This window comes from Fulmarus glacialis, unplaced genomic scaffold (assembly GCF_000690835.1).
Source record: "Fulmarus glacialis isolate BGI_N327 unplaced genomic scaffold, ASM69083v1 scaffold24377, whole genome shotgun sequence".
Lineage (NCBI taxonomy): Eukaryota > Metazoa > Chordata > Aves > Procellariiformes > Procellariidae > Fulmarus > Fulmarus glacialis.
The window spans coordinates 22,795-40,355 of record NW_009221650.1 but is presented as its reverse complement, the minus strand read 5'-3'; the positions used below and the strand labels follow the sequence as shown (position 1 = coordinate 40,355).

The 17,561-nt window shown below is 40.3% G+C and overlaps 1 protein-coding gene across 1 annotated transcript in view; it reads right to left on the bottom strand.

Moving 5' to 3' along the window:
- Window positions 1-1,484: 1,484 nt before the first annotated feature.
- Window positions 1,485-17,561, bottom strand: part of LOC104079233 (beta-adrenergic receptor kinase 2) — a gene marked incomplete at its 5' end in the record, with an annotated part of 34,117 nt that continues 18,040 nt past the window's right edge. Inside the window, 12 exons of the mRNA XM_009581197.1 lie at window positions 1,485-2,549; window positions 3,123-3,236; window positions 4,179-4,315; window positions 4,969-5,131; window positions 7,742-7,837; window positions 8,284-8,350; window positions 9,462-9,562; window positions 9,784-9,850; window positions 12,643-12,750; window positions 14,009-14,103; window positions 14,943-15,073; window positions 16,316-16,394. Coding sequence (XP_009579492.1) covers window positions 2,388-2,549; window positions 3,123-3,236; window positions 4,179-4,315; window positions 4,969-5,131; window positions 7,742-7,837; window positions 8,284-8,350; window positions 9,462-9,562; window positions 9,784-9,850; window positions 12,643-12,750; window positions 14,009-14,103; window positions 14,943-15,073; window positions 16,316-16,394 — 1,320 coding nt within the window. The remainder of the gene's footprint in view (window positions 2,550-3,122; window positions 3,237-4,178; window positions 4,316-4,968; window positions 5,132-7,741; window positions 7,838-8,283; window positions 8,351-9,461; window positions 9,563-9,783; window positions 9,851-12,642; window positions 12,751-14,008; window positions 14,104-14,942; window positions 15,074-16,315; window positions 16,395-17,561) is intronic.

Genomic DNA, 17,561 nt, shown 5'->3' with positions numbered 1-17,561 from the left:
ACTAACAAGCATGTTCCAGGGCCATCCCAGCTCCATTACACTTCAAAATACGCTTATTTCCGTAAGTCAATACGCAGCCTTTGTTTCATATAAAATCTATGTTTTTGAGGCACAATTTCCCAATTACAGATCTGTCCCTCCCCTCCTCACAGACACCAGCGTCCGGAATCTATGGTATGCTGCATCAGAAACCACAAAACTATGCCAACAAGGATTTAGCGTAAAAAGCAACTGTGGAAAATAACTAAAAGAGAAGAATGGAACTGATAAGGAACTAAGTATGAACAAGTTACATGTTCGGTTCTTATCACAATCTGAGGTTTTTTTCCAAATCAAGAAGAAAAGTAAGAGCATTGCATGGTATCGTAGGAAAAGCTTAACAACATCCAGTGCACAGTCAGCGCCAGTAAGATGAGACATTTTCTATTCCAAACCTCGGTAAATACCACAACTCATTACAGAGGATGCCTTGACGCTAAACATCACTTACCAGTAAGAATAACAGAGAAGTTGGTACTCTTTTTACAGAGTAATCCGAAAAATAAATGGGAAAAAAATCATTAAAAGATATCACCGGACTCACACGGGGTACCTTCCAAAACGTGTTTTTCCATTTATGCTGCACCAGATGATAAGACAGTTCACACACGTGTGAAAGCTCATGCTATGCAGAGTTAAGCCACTCCCACTTCTAGAAGCAAATACATCCAATTTTATTACAAGTCTGTTCAGGATAAACAAATACTTTCAAAATAATTCTCCTATTTTTGCCAATTTGTACTTTTCTACAAAGAAACGGCTCTAGAACTCTGTGGTTATCTGTTAGCAACACAGGCTAGACGCCGTGCACACTGGGTGGACAGAGTAAGCTGTTGGTGTAACTTCGGTTCCCATTTACGGAGATGCAATTCCCACCGCCTTCAGGGACAATGAGAGTTGTACCACCGTAATTAGGCAGAAAATGTTCTCTAAGGTGTTTACTGAATCAGAAAAAAGCTTGAATTAAGCCCTGACCTATCTCTTACAAAACATCACAATAACCAGGGAAAGGCTGATTCACATGCTTAAAGTTGTCTAACAGTTAAGAGATTATATCTTTACTTTAGCAAGAGTTTCCACATGACACGACTGATGTCTCAAGTAGAATTAATACAAATCTGGCATTTGATCAGCTCGTTTTGTCAGTTCCATCCTCATTATTCTCAGACTGTTTTCAGTGTGGACAGTTTGAACTCTCTAGAAAAGAAAATTAAAAATCCTTTTGCAAGCCGAGCCATGTGATGTGTGCACAAACCTCCCGAGCTGAGCTACAGTGGAAGTCTGGGATATCTACGCTATGAGAACACACTTGCTTAATGTTTGTGTGTGCAACAGAGAAGGATCCACAAGTCCCATAACTGAAGAGTGATCCAGAATACGTACCGAGGTACCCAGACATTTTAACCCAGTACATGCTCTAAAATGCATTGGATTTGAATAATTTCTTTTTAATTTTTAAAAAGTGCAGTTGACCTGAAATGGAAAAGAACTGTCTTTATGTTCACTGTAAACTTGTCAAAAGGAATCTGCTCTTTAAAAACTGTGCTAAAATAGTCAATTTATACAACAGAGCACTAGATGAAGCTACCATAAATTCCTCTTCACCAATTATTACTCTATTGTGTCAGTTATAGTACTGCATATACGTAGAAGAAGCAAAACGGTGGTAGCTACTATTAGTGAGTACAACAAACTAAGTGAATAAATCGAGTTCAATGTTTCCATGAAGTAGCAATAACATTTAAACCACAGGACAGTTAGGATTCAGTACTTTGAAGTGCATAAGAGTCACACTGTTGATCATCAGCAGTATGGAGAAAGGTTATTATAAAGTCAGCAGTAATGGTCGGAAAGAACATGGCAACACGACAGATTAAAGGTTATCCAACATGGCAAGTCTGCAGCTCCTTCCACAGTTGAGGGGTTCGTCGGTATCGCACACACACGTGTAATCCCAGCCAGCAGTAACCTCTTCAGTCTCCAGGCTTGGTACGCACCAAACAAGGGTATTGCAGAGAAAACAACATCTTCCTTCCATCAGTAGTTCTAGAGTAACGGACCACGTTTCAGACACCGCCAGGGTGCGGGAATGCATGGGAGCAACATGCAGCCTCTACGCGTGGTGTTTTCCACCGCTGCTAGGAGCATGAATTCACTTGCCATTGTTCCAGTCTTCACAACCTCCAGAGACAGAGTTCTGACATTATCCCACGCTGTAAACATCTAATTCCTCCTCTTCTAAGCACATCCCGCGTCGAGGATTGCACAAAGTAATTCATAAGGATTCTGTGAAACTCAACATGTTCACGAAGTAGCTTTCCCTAAGTGAACTTTGTTCTCTGTTTCTCCTACAGACCATTGCTATTCCTGTGGCTGAGCGGTGGTTTTGAAAGCTCTACAACTGTTGAGCGAGATTTATTGAGAAACTTTGGAGCCCGACGCAGCAACCTCTGTGCCTCAGTAAAAGCTTCTGTCAGCTCTTTTTTCCACTGAACAAATTCTGGGTCACTCTGAAAGAGATACAGAAGTAGTTTGGCACTTCATAGTAAACTGCCAATAGCGTCTTCTCTCTTAGATAGCACTTTTAAGCAACTTATTTTAGTTTTCCAAAAGGAATGAGTAACTTTGGATATTGAAAATGTGCAGCCCTTTGCTTCTCCGTCACCCCGCCGAAGCCAGGCAAGGCAGCAGCAACTGCAGCCAGTCAAGATGGGACGAGGACTTGTGTACTTCCTCCCTCGCAAACACATTAGCTACCATGGACTAACTGCGGTGAGACACGTGCCGACAAGGCCTTCCAAGCCCACGTAGGTTGAGAAGTTTTGACATTTTTAGCTATTTATTAAACCGAACTCATTTTGGCCCAAATACCATTGAAATCCACGACAGAAACTGGCACAGCTGCAGCTTTCCTGCCTTCAAAATTCAAGTGTGATAAAAACTTCCCAGTTTTGCTTAGGTTCAGCTTTGCATCGTAAAGTACACTTAGTTAATACATAACGGGAGGACCTGAAAAACTTTTCAATTGTTTTATCATATGTAAAACAATCTGATTAACAGTTATTGAAAAACAAGCGTCTCACCTCACACTGTAGGACAAACTGTTTTCCTCCTTTAATTCTCAGTAAGATGCATTTCTTATCTTTAATTTGTGTTTCTTCAACAGATACTATTTGTTCCATTGTCAGCAGGTTTTGCTGTAGCATTTGCAAAAATAAAGCAGAGAGATGATTCAAAAAAAACTGCTGCCCATCAAATAAAGCCACTATCTAATTTTTCGGGACTACCCACATAAATCAAGTTATGAACGTCAACAGTCATTACACAAACATTTCTTGAGACTGGGTCATGAACTAAAGATAGATTATAAGGTAAGAGAGAGATTTAGCAAGGAGCTTGGTTGCTTCAACAGAGACAACGAAACATAAGCTAAGAAAGCCAGTAATGACAGCATGAAATAAGAATCTACAACTAGGCGTGTCTACAAACAAAATATTCATTATTTTCCCACAAGAGAGTTGCATATAATTTTATATCTTTTCCAAGTATTACTGCTGTTATAAAAGAAAAAGGCAATCTTACTATTTCAAAGAGCTGAAAGGGAATACTTAAGCACTATACACTTACAAAGAAGCAAACATATGCAACCGTTTGCAGAAAAGCTTTCCCTATAGACTCTGAGAGGAGAACAATGTTTTGAAATTCCAAAACCTTAATTAACTAAATATACAAATGATCTGCCTAGCACATTATTACAGCTGGACTAAACTAAAGTTACTATAGCATTTTCTTTGAAATAAAATGCTATAGCATTTATGACCTTACCAGTTTATGTTTTTTTGTATAAATAGTCCAGAGGTCCTAAATGAAAAACAACACCATGAACTACCAAATTCCTTTAAAAACATAACAAAACAAAGTAAGCAGGCTTCTCAAGTCAACTTTATGTTTCCTCAGTGCAGTGTAGCTACCCATTAACTACAGCGATACTCAAGTTACTCAAATCCACTGGTCATTTACTTGGACAAAACTCTACTTCCATGGGAGGTATGCCTGAGTAGGAGTTCTCAGGTTCCCTCAACATCCACCTGCCTTTCATGCCCTTGGAAGCTGCTGCTCTCTAGAGTGACCTCACTTACCCGTGACTCCCCTTCTCCTCGCCATTCAAGTCGGTTTGGGAAGAGGTAGAAGTAACGACGCTGCCACTGAGTCAAGAATGGGTTCCCCAATTTCAGCATGTATCCATGCATAATACAATCCTTCCCAAGTGCATAATCTATAACAAGAGGAAACATTAGTATGCAAAACAAGGTAGTACTCGCTAAAAGCATTCTGCAAATGTGCTATGTTGAGAAAGGACACAGTCCTGGACGCAACGTGACTCAATGTGCTCTCACCAAGCTTGCAATAGTGCTTCTATGTGCACAGGCACACACAGCCAGTTCTGCCTTAACTACATGAGCTGATGCGGCTCATGAACAGAAGAACAGCATTTGGTTCTTAAAAAAGCATCTTACTAACTATTAAAAGAATTTTATATTGCTATCCAAAGTTCAGAGTTTGTGATGCAACATCCTCGTGCAAACAAGTGAAGTTTGCTGTAAAGGACCTCCTGTTTTCTTTCCCGGCTTCTTTGTTATGAAATCAAATCCCACATACTCTTTTCTGGGCATACACCATAAACAAAAATGATGAAAGGTTGTACATGATAATCTTTAAAAGAGAGTACAAAAGATTTTCCAAAACATTATGTCATCATACAGCATTTCAAAACATAAAGAAATGTCTTAAGAAACATGATACTGACTAAATGAATTCTAACAATTACTGGTGAATGACAGTAATATGAGAGTCTGTTGTGTGAAACTTCAAAAGCATGAATTACTATCTAGCAGCAAAAGATGGAGAGAAGTGTATTTGACAGATTACCTTCCTCGTGGCCAAGCTGCTTATTTTTAGCCCTTTTTCTGGCCTCAATCTTATCTGTGTCTGCATTTACTGCATCATAAACAGTTTCTGCTACTTCTTGCTGCCAACGCTCCGATATTACCAGAGGGAAGTTCTTATATAATTCCTGGTCACTATCAAGCAACTTGCAAGAGAAAAAAAACATAAAACCACAACATTTTAATAACTTTTACTGTTCTTATCCCCAATAGTTAATAGTTACCCCTACAACAGTATTATTTTAAAAGACAAATTGAACTCTAACCTTACCAGAACAAACAGGTGCAAACAAGAGAAAACATATATACTAATTTAAGCAAAGACATTCATTTATATACAGAGAACAGGCCACCTGTTCAAAACTTGTTTGGTTTGATAGCTCTAAAAGCCTTACTTCATTGCATAATCAGTGTTACCAAAATGTCTACTTGTGTTAAAAACTTTCTCAGCACAAAAACTCCACGAATAAATGAAAAGATACCTTTTATACAATAATGCCATCCATGCTTCCACAGCTTAATTTTACATTCTTAATAATTAACCTTCAAAATTCAGCAGTGCGTGCTGCAATTTTCCTGTTATATAGATTCTTTTCTCCCCTAATCTTTAACTACAGTACTTGAATTGAATTATACTAAAGGAAACTAAAATTACTGGATCTTCAGGGAGGACTGTTTGTTGCTTGACACAGCCATGTTCTGGGTTTAGCCACAAGGCACTTCAACGCAGTACAAAAAGCGATCAGTGTTTTCCCTATAACTTTAATAAAGGTTTTTGTTTGGGGATGAATTTAAACTCTCTACAGCCACTCCTCAGTCGCTTCAGTTTCCGTCAATCCGTAGAGAAACTAGACCCTTCTTTCAGAGAGCAAGACAAAGAGAGGCACCCTTTGCCCTGTTACGAATGCAGTAAGCCTGCCAGACCGCCCTGCCTGGCCGCAGGCAGGGCTGGGTCGGGTCCTCGCTGCAGCAGCGCGCCGGGGGAAGGCAGACCCCGAGGGGGAAGGCAGACCCCGAGGGGGAAGGCAGACCCCGAGGGGGAAGGCAGACCCCGAGGGGGAAGGCAGACCCCGAGCGACGGGCACACTCGCGCCCCGCTGCTCAGAGCGGACCCACAGGATAGGAAAGCCTTGCTCAATTCTCCTTCTGCAGCCAGGCCAGACTCCCCCAGAATCGATACTCTCCTCCTTTTCAGAGATCCATAACCATACCACAGGAGGAAAATACACACTGGATCTGAAGCCAGAAGACAGCTCTGCAATTCCGTGCAAGGGGCTCACGGGGACTCCTTATGGCATCCAAGTAAGAGGAGAAAGCCACGGGCATCCACTGTTGGCTTTCCAGTTTGTAACCTCAAAGAACACGTGTTCTTCTCGGTGTCACAGGACACTCTGCAGTATAAATATAATCCGCAGGAGCAACGGAAGAGCAAGGCACTCAAAACTGGCGTCCTCACGGGCAGAGACGGCTCCTGACACCTTAATGGAAGCTCCGACTGCAGCTGACTCAGAGGCATGAATTATTCAGTCCCTTCTAAAAGACTGTGACATCCCAGTGAAAGCGCAGAGCAAAGCAGCTGTACATGATATCCCTCACTGACTCATGACTAAGAATAAATTTACCTTATAGGCTGTCTGAACAAAGATTACATGGAAGTGATCTGGCAATACAATTTACAGGCCTTGCTGAGAATATCTGATCCCCTCAATAAATAAAAAGACCACCTGGTTTCTCCTTGCAAAATGTTCCTACAAATTGTGATGTTCCAGAACTGCAGGAAATTGGAATCCTGTTAGACTAACACCGACACTGAAGATGTGGAGTTTTCTGGGATAAAGAACATCTTGGGTTCTCTGCATTTCTCTTTAAACACGTAAAAATCTTTTCTGTGCCAACTTCTGTAATTACAGCAGGTGACACTGACAGACAAGTTCCTTTTTAGGCACAGTGAGTACTTAACATGTTTTTTTGCTTATGAAGTTTAGAGCAGTTAGTTTCTCTCCTGACTCACTTCTGTAATAACAAGAATAAAGTTTGATCTACTGAAGAAATGTATGATAAAAATAATGAACGGGACAGACCCAAGACAAGCACTGATTCACCTATTGTCTCAAAGTACCGAGGAGGCTTCAGAAGAGGGGATGAATACGCAGGTACGTCACACCACCTCCACACAAGTCAGAAATGGGCCAGAAGCTTTAACTTCTCATTTTTTCCTTTACATTGTTTTCACTAGATTTTGGATAGTATCAGAACCTGAAAGTTTCTTTTATCGCTTTTCTAATTTATAAAGCTGCTACTATTAACATACAGTTTGTCATTTGTAAGACTTTTCCAATGCACTCTTTGACCATGAGGTAATACTAATAAAATAAGGGTTAGTTCAATTCATCCAAGCTACCAGAAACAAACTACAATTTCTAAAACCACAAACCATTAAGTATTCTTCAAAACCTCAGGATTTCCCAAAAGTTGTCTGACCATTTGAAATATTTGCTTTATCATATAAAACTTTTGATAGGAAGGTAGATTTCAGTCAATCTAAAAAATAAAACACACAGACTTGGCAAGCAACAACAAACCAGCCGGCCAGCCCAAGCTACCTCTTTTGTAACAGCATGGATTAAGTTTCCAAACTTGAAAGCAATTCCCTGCACATTCAGTAGCCCCTGAAGCGAAGGAATGGCATGCACACACAAAAAGTTAAGCACAGCAATCACAGTGCCATTCTCTACCTATCATTTAAAGTTGTATACCTTAATGCCTTTAGTGTCCTCTTCATCAAATGATCCAATATCAAAAGCATCTGCTGCATTTACTTCTCCCCTGGGAGGAATCAAGGGTGGAGGATACTAGAAATTAAAAGCAGCATAATTAAAGACAAATTAATGGACGTATTTAAATCCATTCTGCCTTTTTATTTTTTGCACAAATTACACATGACTGCGCGAAAGTATGTCCCCTGAAATGAAACTTCAGGGCAAAGAAGTTCTCCACTCCTTTAATAAATGGTCCTCCAAAAATTCAGGGAAAAAACCCTACAGCTTAGAGACAGCTAAGCAGAAGAAACCATGCAGCCATTCGACCCTGAAAAAGTAGTAATTCAGTACTACCGATCAGGAGGACTTGTAGTAATGAATATACAGCAGTTTTCATCAACAATCCTCCACATATTCGTGCAAATGAGTACATGTGCTGGGGACTGGAACCCTGAAGTTTTCTGACCATTACCTGTTTAGGCTTATTTTCTTTTTACTGCTTTACCAAGTAAGCAAAGGTTACTATCTTAATCCTTTACCTTTTGTAAATAGACTTGCTGCCAATCAATGCCTTTGAAGAAAGGATGTTCTTTTACTTCTTGTGCACTGCAAAATAAAAGTAACTGAAGTCAACAAAATGAAGGGGCTTTTCAAAGGTATTTGAGAAATAGAAAGCCTTCAAAGGTCATATTTCTATCACTTGAAAACATCGGTAAAATGCTCTTTTTTTCAAGGAAAAAAAAAAGTCTTCTGAAGTAAACAACAGAAGAAAAGACTTTCATGTGGTCTGTAGGTCTGGCAAGCCATCACTTCTTGTTTTGCTATGGTATTCCATCATTTCAAACAACAAACAATACTCGTCTGTTGTCAAATCCCATATACTACTACTAAGTAATAAGCTTACTCCACTCCGTATGATATTATACACACTTTACGGCAAAATAAGCAACTCCTCTTGATAGGCCCAAGGCTGAAAAGCAATCTCAGGTCATTTTATCACACAGGTCTCCATGATAAAACGGCCTCTGAATATCTCACTGGAACTAAGGCCAGCCCCAGTCTCAGGTATCACACATTGCCAAGGGTTTCGCAACAGTTATTTACTCCTCTCATAGTTTTTCTCCTCGTCTCACACAAGGCACACACTGGTTTTTTAAATAGGTGATAACAAAGTTTCAGTTAACAGCTATAAGCAAGGTAAGCTTGGCAGGAGCAAGTAGTGTTTTGTAGTCAATAAACAAAAAAAATGCCCTTTTCCTTAGAATCATGAAATGAAACATAGCAACAGAGGCAGTCTTCTGTGCATGGTGGTTTGGGGGTTGGGTTTTTTTTGTGTAATAGGCTCATATTATTACAGCTACAATATAAGCAATAGATTTTAGCTATCAATATGTCTGAATCAAGTAATATGACTTCATGCCAAAACAGATCAGGCAAAAACAAAAACAACACAGGGATGAAAAGTACGAACACCGACCAACGTAAGCATGACTGCAGAAAGCTTGGGAGAAGTCTTTAATGACAGAAATGGTCCCAAAATTTGTCCAAACCAAAGCAAGCTGAAATGTAATTCCATGCAATAGCACTTTTTAGAGTTCTCTTTCCAAAATTAAAATCATCACAACAGGAAACAGATTTTCACTTGGAATTCATTCATTCATTTACAGAGAAGTGGAAATTTTTAAAGGCAGTGGTCCAAGGAGAAGACAACACCTACCTTCTTCCTTGGCATCCAAGTCTCTTGCTAACATCCCGTTGCAGGAGCCCTTCCAAAAGGGACTTCAGTTCGGGAGAGAAGGAATCTGGTAGCTCCACATTCTATGAAAAAAAGAAAAACAAAAAGAGACATTTAATTATAGTAGTGTGAGCTGCTCTCCCTACATAGGAGAGTATCTTTTCTTTGATAGTGTTTGTAAACAACTCTTCCATGTGTAAATACAGCTTTCTCAGAAAGCAGGCTATATACTTCCAGTTTTTAGAGGAAATGGGAGTTTACTAAACAAGAGGAATGTAACTGCGACTGTCACCAGGCTCCTTACCACGGTGAGCGTCATCCGGTCGATCTCATGCTTATCTTTGGTTTTGTGCTGTCTGAAAGGACTGTGACTGTAGAAATAAGAAAATGCACTAATAAATGTAAAGCCATAACATATCAGGTTATTTCAGCTGTGGTTTTTTGAGTGTAGCATCCTTTTAGTCCCATTCTTCCACCTCATCATATCCTGTCCTGCAGAACAATAAAACAAGTAGTAAAATATTTAGCATTTACAACAAAAATGAGACTTTACACACTAGCATACTGTGGCTACTAGCTGCCTCAAAAATATCAATGTTTGATCTCTTACAACATTGTTTTCTTTTCTTACTACAGAGATCTGCACCACTTTGCAAGGAAGTTTATCCTTTCTGTTTTCAGTACAATTGCATGTGGTGGACATCAAAATCAAATTCAGAGAAAAGCAACCATTCAATTTCTTTGAAGACTACACACAGACATCCCTGAGGATTACCAAACTCAGGGAAATCTGATCTAGTTACTCCATATAAAGGCATGCAGAGAGTTAGTTTATTCTTAAATGCACTGATCCGTCCTTAAGGACGGTGTTTCAAACGCCTTACCAATTACATCTATGTCTCCCAAAAACCAGAACAGTTTCATCTGACAAGAAAACCCTGAACAGCTATCACAATTCAGATATTTAAAAACATTGATCTATATACGGAAACTGAGTATGACCTACAGAACTTACCACTCATTTGTATGGGAAGAATGAAGCAAGATCTTAAAGTAAGTAGATGAAACAGAAGATAATCATAGATACCACAACATTAGTGACTGGGAAGATATTTGATGATATCTGGTAAATCATCATCTTTATCCCTTTCCTGCTTTATAACTCTGGTTTGAATTTTAATTTTCCCTTTTATCGTAGAATCATAGAATGTTTTGGGTTGGAAGGGACCTCAAAGATCATCTAGTTCCAACCCCAAGCTACAGAATACCTTAGAATATCACAGATGTACCACGCAGTGCTTAAACAAGAGCATGAAAGAAAGCAGAAACATTTTAGTACGAGACTACTATTCCGTTTCTTAGTTTTCTTCAAAACCTTGCGGGAATGGTATTTTTCAAAATTAAAATTTTATTTACTTATCAATACATTCATTAGCTATTATAAAGCATTTTGTCTTGCCACACAGCAGTGTGTACTAGCTTGTTTCAACTGGGGACCTGCTACTCAAGAGTTATTTCCCTTTTATCCTCAAAAACATTTCTGATGACTGGATCTGGCGGACAGACCAGGACTTCCATTTTTCTGTTTTTAAGCATGACAGGTAAGAAGGCAAGACTAAATGGCTAACATACAGCCTCATATACTTTGACCATGAGGCTCTGAGTAGATCAGGAAAGCAAATGATTCACTGTGGACTTATGGGCAGATTTTATGCCAGACTAAATTTACTAAATACCAAGAAATGGCACCATGTGCCCAACCCTTGCTTTGGGATGTGAGTTGTTTAATTGGCTTCAGAACAGATGAGGAAGGATAGTTCACAATGAATAACGCTTTGGCTTCTGGCCGACCACCGATACCACCCCACACATCTCTGTCGGGAAGAATCACAGCCCACAGAGACTGAGATCTCCCCGTGAGTTTCCCTGGTAAATGGGACCATTTGCCCCTAGGTGCTAGTTCTTTCATCACACAACTTCAGTCCTGTGAAGGAAGAACCACGCCACAGTCAGTCGGATGCCCTCATCCTCTGTGCCCAAGCGACTCAAAAGGAAAAGGTCTCAAAAGACAAGACGCGGAGTCCACAGTGGTCCTGCGTGTGAAAGTCGCTCTCCTCTCTCCTCCTGGCAAACCCAAACCGTTGTGTGTCCTTCTACCTACAGAACCCTTCAATGATTAGAGAGACAGAGTACTGCTCACAGCTATGTGATGCTGTCCATAGTAAGACCTTTTTTTTTTTTTCTTCAATTTAAACACCATTTCTTTCTTTATTTGCACACTTACATTTAGTCTATTTTGTGAACAATTAATGTTAAATTGATACAGCTCTATACTTCAATTTAGAAGTCACACACTTACCTTCCTTTGCACAGTGACTGGGATAGAGGTAAGAGCTTATAATTAATTATGTGTGAGGATGATCTAACTAATGATCAATCTTTTCAGATAAGCACTCTGAAAAGCTTAGAAGATTTTTCCCGTTTTGCCATTAACTCTGAAGATGCTATTTTCAACAAACACTTGCCAATCAGTGCTTATTGACTGTTCAGATAGTCTTAGTAAATTCTACATAGCCACATAAGTTCACTGAGAAGGAAACAGTTGACAAAGTTGTAATTATCGTAATCTTTTGTACACCAGTATGGTTACAGGCCAGATTCAGCAAACGGAAGCATCCACACATTACAGCTTACCCCAACACCACAGAAGGAAAGACTGAGCATCATGTAAAAAGGGAACAACGCAGCAAAGAGCTTCACCATAGCAGCAGGTCTTAAGCATAAAATGAAGTCCATAATTTAACAAGGCTGCTAGTGTATTTAAGCAATGAATAACATCGTATCATTTAAAATACTAACAATTGCCAAAAGATGAGTAAACTGCCTATCAGTAGAAGTCAAAAGAGCGGATAGAGCATCTGCCTTCCTCACTGCCCCACACCTGTACCTACTAAAGGAAGCAGGGCTTGTGTTTTGTTTGTTTTGGAAGCAAAAAAAGCCTGTTTTAGTCTCACGTGCAGACGTGGTCTAAGTTGCAGAGATGGCAGCAAGATATCATTCTAGATAATATGTAATACGTTACATATTAGTATTTCAAGGGACAGACAATGATGAGGCCCAGGCTAAAAAAAAAAAAGCACATGGGACATAAAAGTTCACTCACCCTCTCAGAAGTTTGAAAAGCATGCAGCCTAACGAGAACCAGTCTGCGCTGCTATCGTATGCTGTTCCCTTCTGGAGCACCTCTGGAGCCATGTATCCGTGGGTACCTCTGAGAAGCGGAAAGGGACAAAATCTTGATTTCAACCAAAACTATCATTGTAAAAAAAAAAAAAAAATTAAAAAAAAAAACCAAAACAAAACAGTGTTTTCTCAGTAAGATAGCCTAATTTAAAAATAATTAATTTTAAACATGATTTTATTTTGCTTTGTCTTTGACCATACATACGCATGTTTTCTGTTTGTATGTATCTACTGAGGAAATACCTTAAAAGAAGCAAGAGAACAACAGGAATGATTAGGCAAGCTGAAACAGCTACAACAAGATTTAGCAGAATCAGTACTGGGGTCAGTAAGTAGCCTTCTGCCTAAGACTGCAACACAAAAGAGAGGTGGGAAAGCTGCGTACTCTGTCCACTTGGCTTACAGGAAAGACGGACATCAGGACGCGGTCAGGGCTCCTGATATTTCAGGCCAGATCGCCCCAGCCCTGGGCCCTGCAAGACTGAGACCTGCTCTCACCCACAAGCCCAGAAACAGGGCGAGCAGAGCTGGCTTGTGCGCTCTCCATGTGTTTCACGTGCCTCCGTCCAGCTACACCTGTGTGCTAGATTTAACAACCTCCGCCAGAAGTCATCGCTGGTCACCACTACGAAGCAGTCACCATGTACTACCGCTTTTACCCTTGACGTAATTGGAACGTATGAACTTTTTCAAGAAGCTACTGAATTGCAAATTTTTAAAGATATGACAGGATGAAGCTTTCCTTTTTGCATAAATTCTGAGATTAAATCAGGGCAAATGAGGACCTCAGAATAAAACGTGCCAGATAAGATGTGGAATCCACACACAAACCAAGAGATTCAGATCCCAAGTTATGACCTGATGCCAAGAGGCAGAAAGGAACACAACTTGCCTCCAGTTATACAAAGATCCAGAAAGAGAAAGACACAATAAATCCTGTTTTTTAGTCAGTTTTGGAATATTTAATTATCCATTTAGGACAATGAAAACAATCTGGTACTTTAACTCAGTCAGGTTCTTATCTTCTCTGAACAGTGAATCATCTCGAAATAATGTGTCATCTTCCAGCCATGCCTACACATCAGCTGCTACAACTGTGCAGGAAAACAGGAAGAGGAGACTGAAAAACCTTATTAGAGTATCCAGCTTAGCTGTGTTATAAAGCTAGCCTGTGCCACGCAAGTGGTTCTTTTTTTCTTTTAGGCAAAGTTAAATTATAAAGACACATAAAGGACTTATTTAGCAATAATTATATGTGCAGCAAAGCTACCATACGTAATACTTACACACTAGCATGCGGCTTCTTTTTGGAGAAATCGCAAGCCAGCCCAAGGTCTGATATCCTCACATGCCCGTGTTCATCCAACAAGATGTTTGCAGGCTAGCAATGCATAGAGACAGAAAGGTTACTGCTTGGTATTTTTCAATTGACAGAACTACAAATTCTCAGAACACAGTAACTCATTCTCAAACATGAATACTCTCTGGTAACAGGTAATTGTCCCCCTCCCCCCCCCCATCAATATAATAGACGTTTTCTAGATAAAATCTACATTCTAACAGAGCACTACTATCAGCTCCGGAGGAGATTATGAAATACTGACAAATAACAGAAGAGAAAAAACAGGCAAGGTTTGAAACACAAAGCACATGAAAAAAGAATTCCGTTTTGGCCTCAAGTCCACATTGCTTTTGGTTCTTTCACAGAAGGGTCTGTGTGTGCCTCTTACATCCTTTACTTGCCATCTACACTCTGCGCTCTCTGTGCAGATCTCTTCCCCACTTTTGTTGTCACCTGGCTCGTGGATACCTCTCTGGGAGCAGTCCTCAACTCCCCAGTCCTCAGCAAAACACCCCTGAGCAACTGTCTTCCTATTAGTCTCCCATCACGCACACTCCTCTTTCAGGGCGCTCAGAAATACAGTACACTCTCTAAATTAATAGCATCATTACGATGGTAAGTGAGATGAATAAGACTCCACAGGATTTATTCTGACCCCAAGGAAGCATCTCCCAGGCCTATTAAACTAGATAATAGCAGAGATTATAACTATGTTGAAAAATTATTAGAAAAATCAGCCAAAGATAAACAAATGACCTGTATTGTTCCCAAGAAAAGGTTTCAGGTAAGATATTTCATTTAACTTATCAGTATCTCTGGATTGTTTGCTGCTATCTAACAACCACGTGTGTGAATGCAGTCACTACATTAACGATTACCTTTAGGTCTCTGTATACAACAAAGCGATTGTGCATGTGTTCTAAGCCCAGGATGATTTCAGTAGCATAAAACCTCATTTCTTTTTCAGAAAACACTCCGTGCTGGGAGAGGTGGTAGTGCAAATCTCCTCCTAAAATTAGAAGAATTGAGATGCAATTAAAAGAACAGTAAAATCTTGCCTCACAGGCAGACAGCATGATGTAAGGGGGGAACAGCATAACATTTGTAGGTTCTTATAACCTGTGGAGCATACAGGAACCCAGATATACACTCTGCAATTACACATGGTGACAAAATACCTGAGAAAGTTAGTAAATAAATTTGATCAATCTGAAACTCCATTTTAAAAATACATTCACTTCATACACATTTGCATTCAGTGACTAATCCAGCAACTGAGTCTTGGCGCAAAGGATTTCCACAGCAAGTAAAACGCAGTCATATATACAGGTTTCTGGAGAACTGAATAAATAAGCATATAGAACAGCCCAGGTTGGGAGAAACCTCGAAAGGTCATTTGGGCCAAAATATTCTAATATTCATGCTGGGGATGTTTTTACACTTTCCTACTCAAAGAACAGGCACAATACAATGTCACGCTGTGAGCTAATCCACACCATCAACATATCAAATTGTGAATATTCCTAGAAAACTGTTTCTGATCAAGCTACAGATTTAAAATAACCAACCAGTTACCTGAATTTGACCTACAGCTTAGGTTTTAATGAGAATCTTCACTTGCAAAACACTGAAGCCAGTCTCTATTACTTACAGGATACGAGCTCCAATTCTCAATTACATTTCCAGCTTTGCAACACGGTACGTGCAGATGCGCTCCAACATCTTTAGGTGCTTACCGCAGGATCACAGTCAGAGTTTGAGTCCAAGTCCCACAAGCGCTGAGCATCCTCAGCAAATAAGGGCACTGCAGTACCTTCTCTTAACTCTGCCGATTTCTCTCTCTGTGTGTTCTCATAAGAGTTATCCTAAGGCTTCTAGGTATCATTTCTTTCCTTTGAGGAATGCTTCCCCCATCTATTTTCTTTGCAGAGCTCTTTATAGCAGCCCTTTTATTTTTATTCTGAAAGCTGTGTCCCTGATCTCCTCATACATTTCTCCACATGACATCATTTCGTTAAGCTTCCAGCCTAGCAGGCCCTTTGATATCTTTATTTAAATATGCTAATGTTATAAGGTATCAGAGATTTTTCAGTCTGTTCTATACATTCCCTGCTTTAGATCAATTCACCCCTCCTGCCCGCAGGCCGATGCTTCACACCTCCGATTATTTTTCGCTCATTCTCCTTATGACCTCAGCAAGTCCTGCCAATATTTCTGTAATATTATCATCACCTGCATGAGCCTTGCTTACCATTCATCAGGTCCAGAATGAAACAGAGTTTGTCAGGGGTGTGGAAGGCATAGGTCATACACACTATAAAAGGACAGTCCTAGAAGGAAAGGAGCAAAGAGTTCATCTCAGGCAATAAGCAAAGTACTACTTAGAGAAGCGAAAAATACATATGATATTTTTCCTATGATATTTGCCAATATTAATAATCATTTGCTAAAGCAATTTGTGTACTAATCTACATCCTCTGATGTTTCACCTACAGTCTAGAGATCTTAGATTTTGCCATCTCATTCCAATACGAAAATAAAAAAGCTATGACAAGCCAAAGGCTTAAAAAATGCAGGTAGCATCACTATTTTCTAAAGACTTTCAACAACATATTATAAAAATATCCACCTGAGTTTGCACTTGACTTACAGCTCAGAAAAAAAATAAAGCTGTTCCCATGAAGTGTAAAGGATACGCACTGTTTCCCGTGACTGCATGGCGAACGTTCTGCTGTCAGAACGCTCATCGGGAGTCTGAGTCACATCACGTACAAAATCCCAAAGGAAAGAAAGTTTTATCCTCATCTATACATTAAACGCAGCTACACTGGTAACACCCTGTCCCGGCCGCTGAACTGCCCTGCAGAGCTGCATGAACGTGACAGCGAGGCGTTCTGCCGCTCGCTGCTGCCCTTCAGCTCTCCAGCAGCATTTGCAACAGATGATTAAAAGGAACATAAATACACCAGGAAGGAAGTCACAACTCCAGGCGTATGCAATGCACGGGAAGCAAGAACAGCAAGGTCCAGATTATCCAAAACCCAGAAAACAAGTATGGCGGGTGCAGATTTCGGAACGTCGCTGCGGAGCAGCCACGCGCAGGGAAGGATTACATGAGCACATTCCCACTGCCTGAAGCGCTTTAACCTTAATTCACACCGGTGTTTCAGACAAGCAGCCATAAAAAAAAAAAATACAGCTGGAAAAACACCTCTTTACTGCAAATGATCTGTTCAGCGCGCTGTACCTCTATAACGCACGCGCATTGAAAGACACCATGGCGGAAAGTTGGCAGACCTTCCTCCCTTCATTAGGCCTACACTGGATGTAAGTGGCTAATTAATAGGGGGTGGCTATTACCTTGTCGACCCCCTTTCTTTATGAAAGCAGGGCTGTCCGGTCAGTCTACGAGGAAAACTTCAGGACCGGCCGTGCTGCCCACACAGACGGGACTGACGGTCGGACGACGGCTGGCCCCGAGGCGCGAGGCTGGCAGG